This window comes from Dermochelys coriacea, chromosome 1 (assembly GCF_009764565.3).
Source record: "Dermochelys coriacea isolate rDerCor1 chromosome 1, rDerCor1.pri.v4, whole genome shotgun sequence".
In the NCBI taxonomy this organism is placed as follows: domain Eukaryota; kingdom Metazoa; phylum Chordata; order Testudines; family Dermochelyidae; genus Dermochelys; species Dermochelys coriacea.
Genome location: NC_050068.2, coordinates 298,484,836 through 298,502,532, shown reverse-complemented (window position 1 = coordinate 298,502,532; position 17,697 = coordinate 298,484,836). Strand labels below are relative to the sequence as shown.

The 17,697-nt window shown below is 41.4% G+C and overlaps 2 protein-coding genes across 15 annotated transcripts in view; one reads left to right on the top strand and one right to left on the bottom strand.

Moving 5' to 3' along the window:
- Nucleotides 1-442: 442 nt before the first annotated feature.
- Nucleotides 443-16,216, bottom strand: ZCRB1 (zinc finger CCHC-type and RNA binding motif containing 1). Of its 2 annotated transcripts, XM_038372206.2 has the most exons (8): nt 16,057-16,215; nt 7,415-7,502; nt 7,186-7,214; nt 4,430-4,541; nt 4,237-4,344; nt 2,281-2,393; nt 2,101-2,176; nt 443-712 (listed from the first exon to the last, which is right to left on the bottom strand). In XM_038372206.2, exons 2-8 carry the CDS (start codon nt 7,496-7,498, stop codon nt 581-583), a joined length of 654 nt encoding a protein of 217 aa, XP_038228134.1. In that variant the 5' UTR covers nt 7,499-7,502; nt 16,057-16,215; the 3' UTR covers nt 443-580. The 2 variants fall into 2 exon arrangements, with proteins under 2 accessions (XP_038228134.1, XP_043350573.1); XM_043494638.1 differs by lacking the exon at nt 4,237-4,344 and having other exon boundaries at nt 16,057-16,216.
- Nucleotides 16,217-16,229: 13 nt separating this feature from the next.
- The window catches only part of PPHLN1 (periphilin 1), a 182,884-nt gene continuing 181,416 nt past the window's right edge, over nt 16,230-17,697 (top strand). For 2 of the 13 annotated variants that reach the window (XM_043494611.1, XM_038372138.2), the window contains exon 1: nt 16,230-16,378. Coding sequence is in view for 3 of the 13 variants with exons in the window: in XM_043494621.1 (XP_043350556.1) it covers nt 16,354 (1 nt within the window). In the remaining 10 variants the exon portion in view is untranslated. The remainder of the gene's footprint in view (nt 16,379-17,697) is intronic. The other 11 variants (XM_043494581.1, XM_043494561.1, XM_043494617.1 and 8 more) reach the window with 9 other exon arrangements.

Here is a 17,697-nt window from a genome sequence, read left to right as displayed (position 1 = left end):
TACATATACCCAGAACAAAAACATAATAAAGCCTTTAATGTTCCTCTTGAATAACAGCAACTTGCTAAATTGTTTCACAAACACTGACTAAAGTTACAACATAGCAGTTGGCAATTTAGCAGTTTGGCAATCTGTTTTGCAGTTATCCCATTATAACACCCTACACTTTAGAATAAATGGTCACTAAGGGTGAAATTCAGCCCCATGAAGAGGGACCAAAGCAAGGCCTATACATTACTGAAGCTCCACTTGCAAATAAGCCTTAAACAGAACGTAAGTGGTGCACAAGCCTTGGGTTGGTCCCTCTACCCAGGGCTGAAATTTCACATTAAGGCCTCAATGTTACATGCTGAAGGATCCAGGTCTAACTCAGAATGCTAAACTCAAATTAAAAATTCAAAAACATGATATCTGAAATCAGACATTGTATTAGAAATTAGTATTTAATTTATAATAATAGCATAAGTTTTAGCAGCAACTTTATTTAGCTCTAAAACAAAGCTATATTTCAGACAGCTCTGTAATACTGTACAAATATACACTCTCTCTCTCTCTCATATATACATAATGTATATATAAATCAGTCACTAAATTCTTCCTCATCACTGAAATATGCACTTTTTTTAATCCGTGGTCTTCTCGAATCGTCAGATGTTGAAGGTTCCCCTGCAGTCTGTTTCCATCTTTGCTGTTCTTCTTCAATTTTGGCTTGCTACAATGCAATTGTAAAAATGGAAAATATAGCTATTATTTTGATAAAAAGTAATAGGTACTATGCAATCCATTAAATGCAGTAATGCAACTACTACTTGGTGTAATATTGAACGTGTGTGTATTAAACTCTTTTGGAATAACAATTAAATACAAATAATTTTAGGGCTCATTAACATTCTTAAATGGACTGATTACCTGAGGCAGAATGAATTCTGAAGTGACACTGAAAACAATGTTGTTCCTTGTATGCTAGTGGGTAAACAGTCTTCCGCACCAGTGCAGGAAGACCCACTGCCAATAACCACTGTAATGAACCTACCTACCTGCAAATATAGATGACCCTTAAGACTACAGTATACATTGGAAACCCTAGAACATGCGAACTTTGAAGCCAAGTATACTTTGTATTGTAGGTTGACATTAGTAGAGAAGCCTTGGAAACAACAAGGAACTGAGATTTTGTCACTGAAAGAACGAACAAACCAGTCTATTCCCAAAATAAAAGTTCTTTTGTTCAAGTAAAGGCTGAAGGTTTTGCTGGTTCTGATTTTAGCGGGACCAGTCCCTCATCCCAATTATTATACATACCTCACATGGGTACTGAAGCACATGAAATATTTACTGACTTTTTAGTGTTTACATACTCGACTGCTATTTTCCATTAGTGAAGGGCTTTTTTGGGCAGGTGGGTGCGGATTTTATGTACCTCAGACTAGATGATCTAATGGTCCCGTCTGGTCTTAAGATCTATGAATTACCGTAATAATAATTAATAATTACAGGGCTGAACCTCCCTGAACTTGTGTCTGAATTTTTTTAATCTGAACACAGATCCAAATTTCAATGCAGGCTCTATAATGGAACTAAACCTGACAGCAGAATAAACAAATAAAAAAAGTCTGCGAATCTAGCATGTGTGTCATGATTAGATTTTTTAAAAGCCTATCAAGTTACACTGATAAGCGAGTCTTGAAAAAGGGCTTCTTGAGAGGCATCCAGATTGAGCTAAGCAAATATGATGTTTGGAGTCAAGAGGGGTTGGGGGAGCAGAAGTGACTGCATCGAGATAGACAGCTTAAAGTGTGAAGAATCTTGAAGGTAAGAATGAGGAGTTTGGATCTGACATGGGTGGCAACAGCAAACTAGTGGAGTGATTTTAGGAAGGGCTGGACATGGTTGCACCATTAAGTAAGACAATATTCACCATGTTTTGGACAGATTAGAAAATGGTGATGACTTTCCAGAATACCACAGAAAGGAGGGTTGCAGTATAGATATAGAGTTCTTTGCTGTGTATTATATAGTCTAGATGCTTGTAATTTTTATTTGAAGTTGCTTTAAAAATTATTTAGAAACAAAGACACATACTGTAATTCAATTTAGTACCTGAAAAGCTATGGCCTGGCTGAGGCTATCCAGGGCAGGATCTTCACCCTCATCTTCACTTTCTTCCTCTTCCTCACTAAACAGTATAAAAAGTAAAAATATAAAATAGATGCACTTCATTCTAAAAAGACAGTACAATAAAAGTAAAGAGTGTTGATATTTAAATGTAGGTGCCCATACAGTTCTTCTTCCGGTTCAACTATTTTCTTCCTTTTCTTCTTTTCTTTCTTTTTTGGAGGCTCACGCTCTCCTAGCATATTTTTAGGACAAGCATAACTTAAGTGTCCTGTTTCCTTAGAGAAAAAGGAACATAGGTTAATAGAAGCAATTAAAAACATTGCACTAAGTATATCCTTAGGAAAATTAACATTAAACAATTCAAAATGGCAGCAGTTTTAATAAAAGAAGAGGAAGGTTGCACTGGTATGTAGAATGCAAATAAAATAAATTCTTCCTTGCAGATTCACCCTGGAAATGGGAAAAGTTAGTGATACTGTACGCTAGCCACAAGTTATGCTTCGGAATCAACTATAAAGGAAAACAACAAATTTTTATTTGGCTGTTGCTAGTGTATTCAGTTTTTATAATTAACCTACACTCAAGATCATACTGGCATTCAGTATTTTAGGTCGGAGAATCATGATAGCAATGAGATTTCTGGTTTTAAGATGGTAAGAATGGGTATTTAACTATTATTAATATGATCCAAAACTCAGTTTTTAAAATCTGAGCTTAATCTGAAGTACTTAGATGTATCTAAATCCATAGAAAATAGGTGTTATACATAAAAAAAAAAAATCATCCTCTCCCTCACATACTTGTATCCAATTAGTTCATTTTATCATCCATTTATGATTGTGTTATTTGGTGTTATGGTCAACTCATAGGCTATTTCATACATAATCAGTGTGCTAAATAGATTTAAATTGTAGAATTATATGCTTGATGAGTGTGTAGGAGGTACGCAAGTAAACCATGGTTCAAATGCAAAGCCTACAGGCTGAGGCTTGTAAGAGTTTAGCCTAGCCATACTAGGCTGTAGGCTATTGAATGCTTGACATGAGTGAGTAACCTAAAAATAACCTTATGCCAGTAAGGTTACAAGATGGCTGGAAAGAATGGGCTAATAAGTGATGTTACGGGCAATATGTTATAATGTTGCTGTATAGACTGCAAGATGCCTGATTATAACATCATGGGATGTCCTGTTGGCTGCAGGAAACATTGTGCATAAATGCTAATGCAAATAAGATGAAGACAGACAACCCAAAAAAAACCCAGGGCACCCCAATATTCATGGTGTGTGGAAATACAGAAAGAAAAGAGGGTTGAAACCTTCATGCATATGCATAAGGTGTTAGGTGTGGTCAGAACAACAATATAAAAGAGGTTCTCTGGTTGGGTACGGTTGGGAAGACCCCAAGGGAAGACCCATGGAAGACTTCATTGGGATGACCAGAGCAGAAACCACCCTTGTCTCGATGACTATCTGTTGAGAGATCTACCCTACTCTATGAAATCTTTGGGTACGCGAATATGGATATGGCATTGGCCCAGTGCATGTTCTCTCTAAGACTGTGTAAATCTTATAATTTTTACTTGTAACTGTATTTGTGGTTACTGTCCCCATTCTTTGGGTGTTCTTAGAACCTCCAAATCTCCACCCTATTTATCTTTAAATTGTAGCAATAGGAGCAGGTCTCACTGTAATTTACCACAGAACTATCAATTAATTCAGTTGAAAATAAAGGCTACACAGGCTGGTTTGTATAATTTACATTTCTCCTCTCCAAATGCAACAAGAAGTTTCAGAGGTGTAGAAGAAAGCACAGTTGTTATAAAACAAAAAAATAAATACTTTTTTGTTTGTAATACAGCATTAGATGTATTGATTATAATATTACAGTGCTGATAGCACGTATGTTTATAGTTACCAGGTAGTCATATTTCTGGAAGGCCCAAATACCCAGTGAAGTCCAGGCTAGAATCATTGCTGAAGTGGAGAAAATATAGATGTGAGCTTCATGATGCTACCACAGGGACTGATGTGATGTATGTGGGGCAAGACTAGTGACAACATAAACCAAGAACAAAGATGGAAACATTTGTATTAGATCCATCGTGTAATTTACTCACCCCACATTCATAACATTTAGATTTATCGAAGTAGTTACGTCTACGGATGAATTCCGCTGCTCTTCCATTGTCAATAGCAATACTTGCTTTTATCACTCTTCCAAATAACTAAACCAAAAGGAAAAAAACCTGAGTCCATATTTGAGAAATCTGAACTCTCCCTATTTTGCCATGGCATTTTTCTGTAGCTTACTTGTTTGTTGTTAAGTGCCCGAGAACAGTTTTGTGCCGATTCTTTATCCAAAAACAAAATAAATGCAACTCCTTTACTCTTCCTGGTGTCTTTGTCCTTCATAATAGTAACTCTGAAAATGAACATATAACAAAGTTACCGATAAGGGAAAAATCTTATCAAGCCATTTTTCATTACTTATAAATACCCACAAGTCTCAGCTTTATATTAAATATAATTGTTAGTTATACAGTGATCCAATATGCCCTGTAATTTTTTCCATCCATGTGCAGAATGAATTTTGTTATTTGCACCAATATCGAGGTAATGTGCGGATGTGCACCACCAATAGAAACAAAAAAACCTAGATACAATATATATTTTTAAAAAAAGTTACCAGAGGGATAATTACTCCAGCTAGGACAAGCATTTTAGAACTCACTACTCAAAAAATTAAAATTTAGGCATAAGAGAAATAAAATTATGAAATGCATAGACCAGTGAAAAAATTTAAACAGCACTTTGAAAGAATAAAATTACAGAGATATATGTGCATTGCAGGAAGTACCAAGAAGTAACACCACCACAAGTATGTGTTGGGAAGTGTGTGTGAGAGAGAGAGAGTGTGTGTGTGTCAGAGAGAGAGAGACTGACTGAGCCTGTGTATGCATGTGTGACAGTGTGTGTGTGTGTGTACATGTACTTGTATGTGTGAGACACAGAGACAGTGTCTGTGTGCTGGCTGCTGGGGAAGTGTATGATAGACCATGAGCTGTCTCTTTAAGCAGAGAGGCCCTCACCAGAAAGCTCATTCAGACCACAGCAGCTGCCAGCAGCTCTGTACTGCTCCTGAGCCTTGTTCCCCGTCCCACATTCTGCAGAGATGGGATACATGGGCAGGGGGAGGAGGATGCCCTGACATCAGTACCCTCCCCTCCCCTTCGCTCTGTACAGGAAGCAGGAGGGTCCCAGGAGCAGCTGGCCAGGGGCTCCAAGGCAGAGGGCAGAAGCAACCCAGCTGCAGAGCAGTGGGGGAGGTGCACTTTAACACGCGTTGCCAGATGTGTGCGGCTCCGCTAATCAAGTGCATGGCACTTGATTGACTCTTGGGCAGCCGCGCAGCTTAGAGGAAACATAGCAGTGAGCAGCTAAACAAACACACACTTTTTAAGGAGAGGTATAGATAGAACATAGATGTGCTTCTAATAGCAGATATAAAAAGCACAGAGATTTTCTCTGACTGGGCCTGACAATGAAAAGCACTCTTGTGGTATAAAAAAAATTGCATTATAAAGAGTGAATTGAATCACATTGAATAATAAAGCTTGAAGACTAATTACTATTTGGGCTTAACAGTTTGAGGAACCCATTTCTGAATGGTGAGCTTCCAACTTAAGGCCCCCATGTGTCAGATCAGTCATTTTGGTGTTGATCAGAAAGATACAAATAGGAGAAGCGCATGCTCCACTGGGCTTCTTACTTATTTTGTCCCTGGTTCAGTCTGTACCATTTTTACCCCTTTAATTTTTTAAATTTTTTTCCTAAGGAAAAAGGACTTCTTGGGACTTTATAATCTTCAAGTGACAAAGAGAGACAGATCAGTGTCTCCTTATGTCCTGAGATGAATCAGGAGCCTCCATTTTGAAATGAGAGAAAGAAGAAATGGGCTCCTTTTTATACTAAGCATACCCAGTTAAGGTTTCCCTCTAACTTCTAATAAATTAGAAGTTATTTTTTCTACTGCCTGTGGTTTGATGGGTATTTCCTACTGATTGTGAAGGTATACTGAAGATATATTTTATTATGGTTTACATTTTAAAGTATTGGTAAGTTTCTCCTCCTGATAAGGGGCTGCAGACTTGAAGCTGCAACTCTCTTTCTTCAATGCCTCAGAGTCTATTTTGAGACTAAGAGCCAATACCAGCTGGCTGCATTTTGCTATGATCCTAGTGAGATCAATCTTATTTTTAAATGCCTGATCACTGGCCCAGGGCTAGTATTTAGAAGTGTCTACTCATTTTTAAAATGTCTAAAATCATATAGTGTGTTTCTAGCCATGACATGTGGTAAAATATTGGACCCTGAACTCATGTTGTTATTCTTATCCTGATTTTCCACACCCCCAAACACTTCACCTCTAAAATACTTGGAGCAGCTACTTTTTCACAAGCTGTTACTCTGTCATTTGAAAGCACAATTCCAAGCTTTTTGATAGTATTGGTTCTAGCTCTAAAAATTGAGATATTACAGATGCTGCAAAAAATCATGATAGGTTGGAAATTTGATGATAGACAAGAGAAAGGAGTGAGAATTTATAGCAATCAGAGTGATGTGATTTTCAAGATCCAGTATCTCACAACTTACTGCTGCATTTGTTTCTACCACTTGTAGTTTATGGATGCATGTACAATGCACTGTCTTATGTCCACACTTGTGAGGAGGAAGGTTAGTAAAAGAAGAGTCTTATTTAAAGCACTTCAGTGAGAAGCATCCTAGTATATACCAATATCCTGCTTGCTCCACAGAATTGACTTTCAGAGCACTATCAGTCTCTGATGTATACTTATATCATGAATGTGACTGCAAGAAACTCCCAACTGTTACAAGAGGGCAATTAAACTTACCCTGTATTAAATATGGAAAAAAAATCGATACAGTTCCCTACTTCATTCTTAAAATAAATTTTAAGTGCACAAAGTACATAGAGGAAGAAAAAGCACTAAACATTGGACACAAACATGAAGAAAAACAACATGCCAGACCATATTTATACTTACTTAACAACTTTCCCATACTTGGAAAAAATCTGAAACAAAGAGCATAATATATAGGTTTAGCAGTCTGTTGTTAAATCAAACAAACACTGTAACAAAATGACATAGTTCACAAATGTTTAAAATATACACGGCACAGATGATGCATTTTACATAATGCATTTATATTAACTACATAATTATTTATATTAATCTAAATAATGCAATTTCTTTTACAAGTAGATGTGCTTACCCTGTATAAGTCATTGTTGGTCAGAGAGAAGGGCAAGTTGGACACATAAACTGTGCTTTTACTTGGTGCTAACCCACCACTCATTTTTCTGGGGATGGAGAGAGAGAGAAATTAACTAGTTGTGTTCAATAAAGTGATCTCAAATTTAAATAAAAAGATGAGCTGTTCCAAATATATATTGAACAGTCATATGTTAAAACTGTGGGTAGTAATGTGGCTTTGATTTCCCTACACAGTTTTACATTAAATCAATGTTCACTTTCACGTTCCACAGTGTAAAGGAAAAATCAAAACAGTACTACTGCTCATGACTTACAAATTAACTAGGACAGAACAAACTCAGTAAAGTTGGCACAAGCTATGCATTACTAAAATGAACCTTGAATGAAATAAAGAGGTAAATTGTGAAATAATTGTGAAATAAATTCAGCTTTCACGCTAAAACAAAACAGGTACTATTCCATTTATCATTAGACATTTTGGTCAATTCCTGAAGCGAATAAAAGTATTGTTTGAATAAGGACTGGATGATTTGCCTCTCTGGATGCAAAATGTAGGTCAGCCGAGTTCAACATTAGAAATCCATACTGATAAGATAAACAACAAATCTCTTCAAGCTAATACCTTAATAATTGGGGGAAAAAACAATAATTCATTAACTTTAAAAATTAGCATAGTTATTTATAGTACCAAACAAACAGTTATGTTTTTCTTTCATTTCCTTGTAACTGACACCCCTATATCCCTGCATCTACATCTCCCTGGAACTCAGTATTTTCCTTTGCCCCCTTTCTTTAAAGATCTGTATCTCTCCTACATGCACTCCCTTCTCCACACAGGAGGCTCTGGAGGTAGGAGACTAGGTAGCACAGCTTCTTGCAACCTGTTCTGTCCCATACTCTCTTGGTCAATCACCACTTCTACCATTCCTTTCCCTCTTTCTCTGCTCTCAACCATATTTACATTTTTATGTTGTTTATAAAATATGAATTATTTTTAAAATTGCATATGCACATGTGGAAACAGCTCTCTGTGTGAGCGTGGGCCAGGTTGTAGCTGTAGGTAACAGGAAAAGGGGGGAAAAAAACCAACCAAATCACTCCATCATGACATTTAAGGGGCACACAACTCTGCATAGAACATTTCTTGTTTCTGGCTCATTGTATAGTGTTGGCTTGATTCAAAATCCAGAACAAAATAGTAAATAAAGAAGACCAAAATGGCAAACTGTCCTTAATTAACAAAGTGTCCTTTAAACACTAGAGCAAGATAGACAGACAGTTTCCTAGTTCCTCCTTGCTTCTTTGGCTGGGGGAGGGTGGGGGAAGAAGAAGAGAGAGAGGGAGAACACTTCCCTGTTCCCCTCAGGACACAGTTGCCAACTTTCACACAGTAAATAAGCACCCCAACTTTCACAATAAGCCAAAAATCAAGCTAATTCCATTTCAAAACAATGCCAAAACAAGCCAATCCCTAAGAACCCTAACACTCTATGTGACTAGATCTCCCCCAGCATGCAGTCTGGGACTGTGGTGAGCCCACTGTGCATCCTGACTCTCTCCCCTCCTTGTCATTCTCCCCCCCCCCACCAGAAACCAATAAAAAAAAAACAAGCTACAAGCAACAAACCAAAAACTAGTCGACAAACAACTCACAAGCCAATTAAGCCAAAAACAAGTCCAATTTCTGTGTTTTTTTTTGTGGGTTTGACATGCCTGCCTCAAGCCCTCCTCTCCCAGCCTTTCTGTGCCATAAACCTTCTCTAATGAAACCCCAGTTAATTCCTTTCTTGTCTACTTTATTGTAGCATTTATTATAAATCAATGACTTCCCCAGGACAATTTAAAAAAATGGAGTTTGTAGGTCAATGAAATACAAGTCAAAAAGATTTACGGAGAAAAAAATTTTAAAGAAATCAATGACAAATTTTGAAAAACTTACTTTTTCTGATTTTTCCCTCAGAATTTCCCAGCAAATATCTACCCTGGGATGAGATACAATTAGTGATATTTAAGGGAGATTGGTTTCTTTTTGCAGATGTTGCCAAGAGAACATCTTAAAAAATAAATACAGATTTATAAAGGGAGGCTAGTTTCACCCTTAACTAAGGAATGACTATTGCCACACCATAATCAAACCCTGGATATTTTCTGGTTTCAGAGTAGCAACCATGTTAGTCTGTATCTGATGAAGTGAGCTGTAGCTCACAAAAGCTTATGCTCTAATAAATTTGTTAGTCTCTAAGGTGCCACAAGTACTCCTTTTCTTTTTATGGATATTTTCTAGCACTCTGCTTCAACAACTTGTAGAGAGTAAATTCCTATAACACATTGATTTCCCAAGTGCTTTTCCCTTCATTTCCTATGTGCTTGCTGCAATGCAAACTATATGGGTGGCAGCTACTGACTGAGCTTTGAGTTTTCCTTTCCTTCCCTTCCCTGTATAGGGACTTTATTTCTTTTGGCACAAGTATATGAGGTGACAAAGGTTATGCAAATAAAAACACAGAAGAGGTTCACAATGAAGGAGAGATGTTACCTGTGGTGCTATGTAGGCTGCCCACATAATCCTAGACTTCCTTGTTGCCTGGCATTAAATGTCCTAAGTCCAGACTAACCAATTTGACCTGGCACCATACTTTCCAAATAGATGGCCATAAGTGTGGTTATCCAGACACAAAGTGCTGTATTCAAAGGAAATGTTAAAAGCTATCCTGATTTTGCATTATGTATCTCTGCCATATGGGAGATAGGGAGAAGAATGTGTAAAAGTTCGTTCCATGGATAGAGAGAAAACCATAAGATAAACTCTCCTACAACTTGTGACCCCCCCCCCCCCAGCAGGTCTCATTTTAGCTAACAGAACAATGGTTTGCAGGCTGACAAACATTAGACAGCTTGATTGGGAGACAACCACTTGGCAACCTGGGGGTGCAGAACCTCTGCAACAATCTATATGTGTTACTTTTTTTTTGTCTTAGTGTACTAATTATTCATAGGCAATTGTTATAGATTTCACACTAAGGACAGCAACTGCATTTTATAGAACACAATACTTTTAGCAAAAGCAAACTAGAAAATCTTTTTCACGTCTTGTCTACAGGCAGCTAGGACTTCAAACATAGCCATCCAACAAAACTCAGCTGTCCCAGATTTTGGGTTCTGTTCTCACTTTTTCAAATTTTGTTGCTGTTCAAAGGTATTTCTCAGCCTTTTGCTGTTTAGGAATAGTGTGCCAGGACCTTTTGGGTTTTTCCTCTTGTTTCAAATGTGCCTGGTTCATTTGGGCTTATATGATTAGTTTTGTTCTTGCTTTACTAAAAACTAAAATGCCACTCCCACCACCACACTAAGACAGTCAGAGCTAATATTCAAATTTATTTCAAAGCCAAGTAAAAATTTTAACACCCAAGTATTATTATGGTTTATGTCCACCTGGCTAGCAGTTTAGACCTTCTCATACAGAACACCACTAGCCTAGATCTTGATTAGGATTCCAATCCCTTTTTTTCTTCAGGTAGTCAGTTTTATTTTTTCATAATAAAACTATTAAATACAAGTTCAACATATCAATCACATCCTTTCCCTGTGACCTGGGGTCTTCTGCAGGTGCTAATCTCCTCCTTTCAAGATAACATTCTGCCATCTATCTACCTGAGAATCACATGAACTAGGCTCTTTCTCCTCCAAGAACTTACCTGTTCCCTGCAGCTCTCAAGCTCAACTGAGCTACCTACTGGCTTTTACGAGGAGCAGGTGGGTGATCAAGTTATCATCTGAACACTTGTCTCAGCCTGAGCTGGAAGACTGATGATTAGTCACAGGTGGGGCTAAGCCCAACTTCCTTAAACAGCCAATCACTCTGTGACATCAACCCTTTCATATTTCTCATCCCTGAAGGATTAGCTTTTGGACATCAGGGACAGGATTATCTTTCATTACTGTGCCTTCCAGGATTGCACCTTCTAGTTTTTGCAAAACCTCAAATTAGAAGAGGCCCTTCTCAAAGAAAGAGACTTCCACCAGTGGAGTCAATTGTGAAATAAAATGTGCACACAAATGTGCCTATGGCTGATTTCCTTAATATTAAGCCTAACTCAATTTTTTGCAATATACTTCAAATGGGTGACAGCCAAATGCTAAATTTAATTCACCGAGTTCAGTACTCTGCCCCAGGATACATTGTAGATACCACCAAAATAGTTCACGGATGCTTCCAAGGCATCTGCAAGAGCTTGAATTTGCTATTATCTTTTATGTTACTTAGAAACAAAATTTGAAAATGTCTTTCAGTATAAATTCGACTTTTTCAAGTTAGGGATAAAGCCTTACTGAGATGCAGAATAACGAGGTCAAGGTTCTGACTGATTTGTTGAGTCACAACCTAATTTTTTTACACTTGGTCTATGATCCGTTTAAACAACCCACATTCACTGGTAAACTAATCTATGTTCAGGCCAACCAATTTTGGATACGAGTTCTTCTGCCTTGATTCCCACTTCTGTATTTTATTTGCTTTGTGATACCATCAACCATCTTGCCTTCTGGATCTGACTGCACCCAGTATATCTTCTTCTTCTTCAATTCTTAGCCAAACCATCAGCAGCAGTTATTGTATGCCAATGGTCCGTTCCTATGCAGTAACAAGAGCTTGACGGGCCGAGAGTCTAACGTCGGAACAGACTTGATGCACCCACATAATAGAGGGTCTGCCTCTGGGCTGCCTCCATTCCTTGGTTAGTGGAATTTTATCCTGGAAAACGGCATTCATTGGAATGTCTTGTGGCATTCTTGCAACGTGTCTGAAAAGTGTAAGACACCATCTGCAGACAATGGCCCCAGGAGTCTGTAGATTGGAGCAACCATAAACATTTGCATTACAGATAAAGCCATTCCACTTTATGCCGAATATAAAACATTGGCAAAGCCCCCAGCTTTGCCCAGTCTGAGCAGCACAGTGTCCATGTTTCGCAACCGTATGGTGAGGAAACAGTTCAAACAGATCTTGAACTTGGTGGTTGTGCTGAGATGATGTTGATTCCGTATTTGTTGAAAATGACTCAGGACAGAGACTGCAGTGCCCATCCAGTGGAGAATCTCCATGTGAGAGCTGGAGGAACTGATGAGTATAGAACCCAAATAGCAAAAGCTAGAAAGTGCTTCAACAGTTTCATTCTTCAAAAAGAGGGGGGTCGTGGGTGGATTTGACCCTATATTTTGCAGATTTGTCTTTGACCACTTAACATGGAGGCCATCCTTAGTCAACGCCTCCTCCATTTGCTGGAGTGCCTTGCGAAACCTGACAGGGCTCTGTACTAGAAGAACAACATCATCCGCATAGTCAAGGTCTAAGAGCAGTGGTGGGAAACCTGTGGCCCATCAGGGTAATCTGCTGGTGTGCCGCGAGACAGTTTATTTACATTGACCATCCGCAGGCATGGCTGCCCGCAGCTCCCAGTGTCTGTGGTTCGCCATTCCTGGCCAATGGGAGCTGCTGGTGGCCATGCCTGCAGATGGTCAATGTAAACAAAACTATCTCGCAGCCCGTGGGATGCAGGCTGCCCACTACTGACCAAGAGTGAAAGATCACCTGTCTTAATGGCTATGGATTTGATGGAACACTGCATTATGAAATTCATTGCCTGACAAGTGTGCAGGGCCAGGACACAGCCCTGCCCGACACCAGATACTGATTTAAAAGATGCCAATATCTAACTCCCAAGATGTATATGAGCAGTGGTTCCTTTATGCAGCTCACTAATCAAGTCCAGCAGAGTGGTTGGGACACCTCTGCCCTTTAAGGCCTTCCACAGTGTGATTTGGTCAGCTGAATCAAATGCAGCCTTAAGATCGACATACATCATGAGTTCAAGAATCTCCTGCATGTGCTGCATCTCTGACAACAAGCAGAGGGCCAAAACGGCATCTAATGTGGACCTGTTCCTCATAAAGCCTAACAGTTAGGGGCAACACTTCTGATATAGCAGGGGCTCCAAATGCGCCAGCAGAACATGCGCAAACACCTTCCCTGGCATAGACAAAAAGGTGATCAGCCTGTAGCTCTTACATTTACTGCACAGTCCCTTGCCCTTATAAAGTGAGATCACAATACTGTCCTTCCAAGGCAGCTGGCAAGGTTTCAGTTCTCCACACCAGGTGAAAGATGGCCAGAAGTAATTCTGCTACAGGGTCAATAGTGCATTTTAGCAGCTCTGGGGGAATGCCATCAGCACCGGCTGTGCATCTGTTTTTCTGTTTGCAGATGGCACGCTTCACTTCATCCAATGTTGGTGCGTTAGCACAGGTGTCTGGATCTTATATCACAGTGGCTGCCAAATCATCCAGCTCTGAGCAAGCAGCATCTGGAGGGTGGTTCAGGGCGCTGTAATAATGTTCAAGCCAGCGTGAGAGGATATCGTCATCTGATTTACATGGCTGGCCTTGGCTGTTCAAGATGACATTCACTACTAACTCTCGACAGCTGAGATTGTGGATTGTATGGAATGCTGGCTTTAAGCCTCCTTGGCTAAGCCAAGATCATCGTCATCCACCACCTAGCTATACTATGTCTCGTGATCGCGAAATGCCAGGACATTGAACTTTTGCTTCAGCTGATTACGGGTGCGCTTATCATTGAGCTCCCCACAGAGTCTGATCTGTACCCCATGATGGTGGAGGGGTGTAACATCTGAAGTAGGGGATTGCTCGTTGGAACTATGCCATCAGCGATGAAGGCTGGTTCAAAACATCGCTTTGGACATTATGCACGTCTAACGAGAACCCTGAAAATGATGGCTAACACAGGCAGTGAAGATGCAGTTGTGCTTAGCTAACCTAGGTGAAGGAAGTTATCAAGAAAGACTCAACGGCTCAAGTTGCATAGCGTGAAGCCAGTACTGGTAGATCAGGAAAAGGTTTGCATTATTGCATCTCCGTCTCATCCCAGTAGGACGAGGTGGTCTTTGGGACAATCGTTTGCTCTAGCTTTTGAGCAACATGAATAACTAACAGTGCTCAGCACCAAGGTTAAAGCACCTGCTCTACTCTCAGCTGCAAATGCCCTGCTGATGCCATCTTCACCCAGTGCACTTGTGACGGGCTTGTGTCAAAGCCCCCTTGTGGAAGTGTATCCCCCATGTCGGCAGGTGCATCTACAGTATACCATGACAATGTATTCAGCCATAGCTTGGATCCCCACCAAATCATCAAAACTGGAACCTGGAATGTTGCACCTGATGTATGCAGTGTTGTTTTAGCCATGTTCGCCCCAGGATATTAGAGAGAGAAGGTAGGTGAGGTAATATCTTTTATTGGACCAACTTCTTTCGGTGACAGAGACAAGCTTTTGAGCTTACTGAGCTCTTCTTCAGATCTGGGAAACTGAGTTAGTTGTCTCTCTCACCAACAGAAGTTGGTCCAATAAAAGATATTACCTCACTCACCTTGTCTCTCTGCACCTGATGTAGTTATTTACACGTATCTATCTAAGATACTTATATGGTCCCCATTACCATAACATCTGAGCAACTCACAGTCTCTAAATGTATTTATCCTCATAACATCCATGTGAGATAGGAAAATGCTATTATCTCCATTTTAAAGATGGGGAACTCAGGCACAAAGCATCTAAGGCCCGGATACACAAAGGGACTTTTAGGTGTTGCAATGCCTAACTAGTAGGCACCTAGAAAATCTCTGGAACAAGACGGGGATCTGCAAAACCCGACTTAAGTATCCTAAGCTCTGTCCCCCTCACAATCAGGTGCCTAAATCCAGACTATAGGGAGATGCCTATTTCTGCTTGCAATTCACAGCCAGGAACCCTTAGTTACCCATGGGCTCAGCTCCCATGGTGGAGACGATAGCAGATGGGTCTCAGGTTACCACAGCGATATTAACCACACTCTGGGAAGGGCTAACTCTGAGGGTGATAAAAGCATCATAGCTCTCTCTGCACTATAGCTTCTATCAACAGAGGAAATGAATTATAAGTTCAACATTTCCCTACTGCAGATACATCCCTGATGTGGAGGGTTTCTTTCTGTGTCTGAGCTATAAACCAAACACCATCTAGTCTTTACAATCCTCCCAGAAACTCACATGCTGCATGAATAATTCCTACCCTAACCCATAACGTTGTAGTTCCTGCCTTTAAATGAACTCCTATCCTGGCTCAAGGCCCTTAGGACTTGAAAGTTTTACCAATGTGATTATTTCAATAAGGAAACCCAAATCCCTAACCAAAGTAAATTAACCATACCAGTAAGAGCCCTAGCGTGGACACAGTTACACCAGTACACAGTTATACTAACATTGCTTGTTCCCCTTCTTAGCTACACCGATCTAAAGCGTCGTTATGCTGATATAACGCGGGGCTCTACCGCTCGGGGCTACACAGTCACAGAGCTACAACCCCGGGGCCCGATGTGGTTCCCTTGGAAGTCACTAGCAATAGGAGCTCTGACCAGCAGCGCCGGGACCTCGGCTCTGGCCCCTCGGGGACGGGGGGAGGGGAAGTTATTCAGGTCCCTTGGAGAAGGCAGGCGTGAGAAGCAGCCCCGCCCCCCATCTCCGCCAGACGAGGGCGGACCAAAACGCCGTCGTAAGCCCGGGGCGGGATTCGCGCGGAATCCCCGCACCCACCTCACGCGGAGCTGCCGGTGAAGCCGCTCAGGCGGGGTGGGAAGACATTACTCCTAGCCGCTTCCTCCTTTCGCCGGCGCGCTGAGAGCGGACTCATCGCCCCCCCCTCCCCCCGCGGAGGCGCCCTTCCGGGAGCGCACGCAATAAACACATTCTTTAACCAATAACGGGCGACAAACGCGAGAAGGCAGGCAGGTATTTCCGGTTACCTCACGAAAAGCGCCGGAAGTGGCCTAGGACCAAGAATCGGGCCCGCTGTCGCTTCAGGGGGGAGACACCACGAGCCGGCGCGTGGGGAGTGAGTGCGCGAGGCGGCGCTAAGGTCGGTTGAGTGGGTAGTTCCCGGGTTTTCCTGGTCCCGCGCGCGCAGCCCCGTGAGGGACCCACGCCCCAGGGCGAACGGTAGCCGCTTGAGCCTCCGCTCCGACCCAGAGCTGCCCCGGCTCCCCACGAGCCTGCGTTGCCCTTGTGTTGGCCGGAGCGCGGCAGCCGCTTGCTCGCAGCACGCCGAGCAGGCCGCCGGGAGCGCACGAGCTCCCCTCCCCTCTCCTGACGGCCGGGGCGTCGGGGCGGCCCACAGCAGCCCTTGTCCGCGCTCCCTAGCCCGGGGCGGCAGCGCGTCCCTACACCTGTTCCATGGATAATGTGACTGCGGCTGCTGATGGTCACTTAGGACAGAGCTGAGACTGAACCCAGGCCTCATACGTGTAACCACGCTGCCTCCTGAGGCGTCGGTACCCACGCGCGGTGCTTGGCAGACTGTAACCGCTGCTCTAACCACTAGCCCCTACTTCTGCCCCAGAGCTGGAAAGAGGACCAGGCATCCGTGTTCCCAGCGCTGCCTTCCTGTTGGTACCAAACAGTTGGGGAAATCACTTGCAAAATATTTGCTAGCTCAAATGGTAGACATAAAGCCCTGGCTGGGATGATTTAACTGGGACTTGGTCCTGCTTTGAGCAGGGGGTTGGACTAGTTGACCTTCTGGGGTCCCTTCCAACCCTGATATTCTATGATTCTATGACATAGGTGCTGGAACTAGGGGTGCGGCAGTACCCCCTGGTTTGAAGTGGTTTCTGTCATATACAGTATTTACAGATTGGTTTAATAGCTCTCTGCACCCCCTCTGCACAAATTGTTCCAGCACCCCAGGTGGTGGAGGTCTGTAGTGGTCTGAAGGTCTCATGTTCAAACTTTGCTGCTGATCTTTGGAGGGCTAATTATGGAACTAAGCGATGGCGTTTCTTGTCTTATCTAATACTGCAGCTAAGTCTTGTTTTAAACTGAATTTATGTTCTTTCGAAAATCCATCAGAAAGTCATCTCTGCAACGTGCTGTGGGACATACACATTAATATGCCTAGTAAATAAATAATTAAATACGATGAAATTACTGAATGTGAAAGGATGTTGCATGAAAGAAAAATAGCTAATCTGTGGTTAAGGCAGCAGACTGGGGCCCAGAACAACTGGCTTCTAGCTCTGGCCTGCTGTCACGCATCCTATGTGCAAATCACTTAAACTACAATTTTTGGAGGGTGGACACAAATTTTGTCCTTGATTTTTCTGTGTTATGTACTTTTATATGTAAAATGAATGGTATTTCTTTATCTTAAAGAGCTGTTGAGTAATATTTGAAAAATGC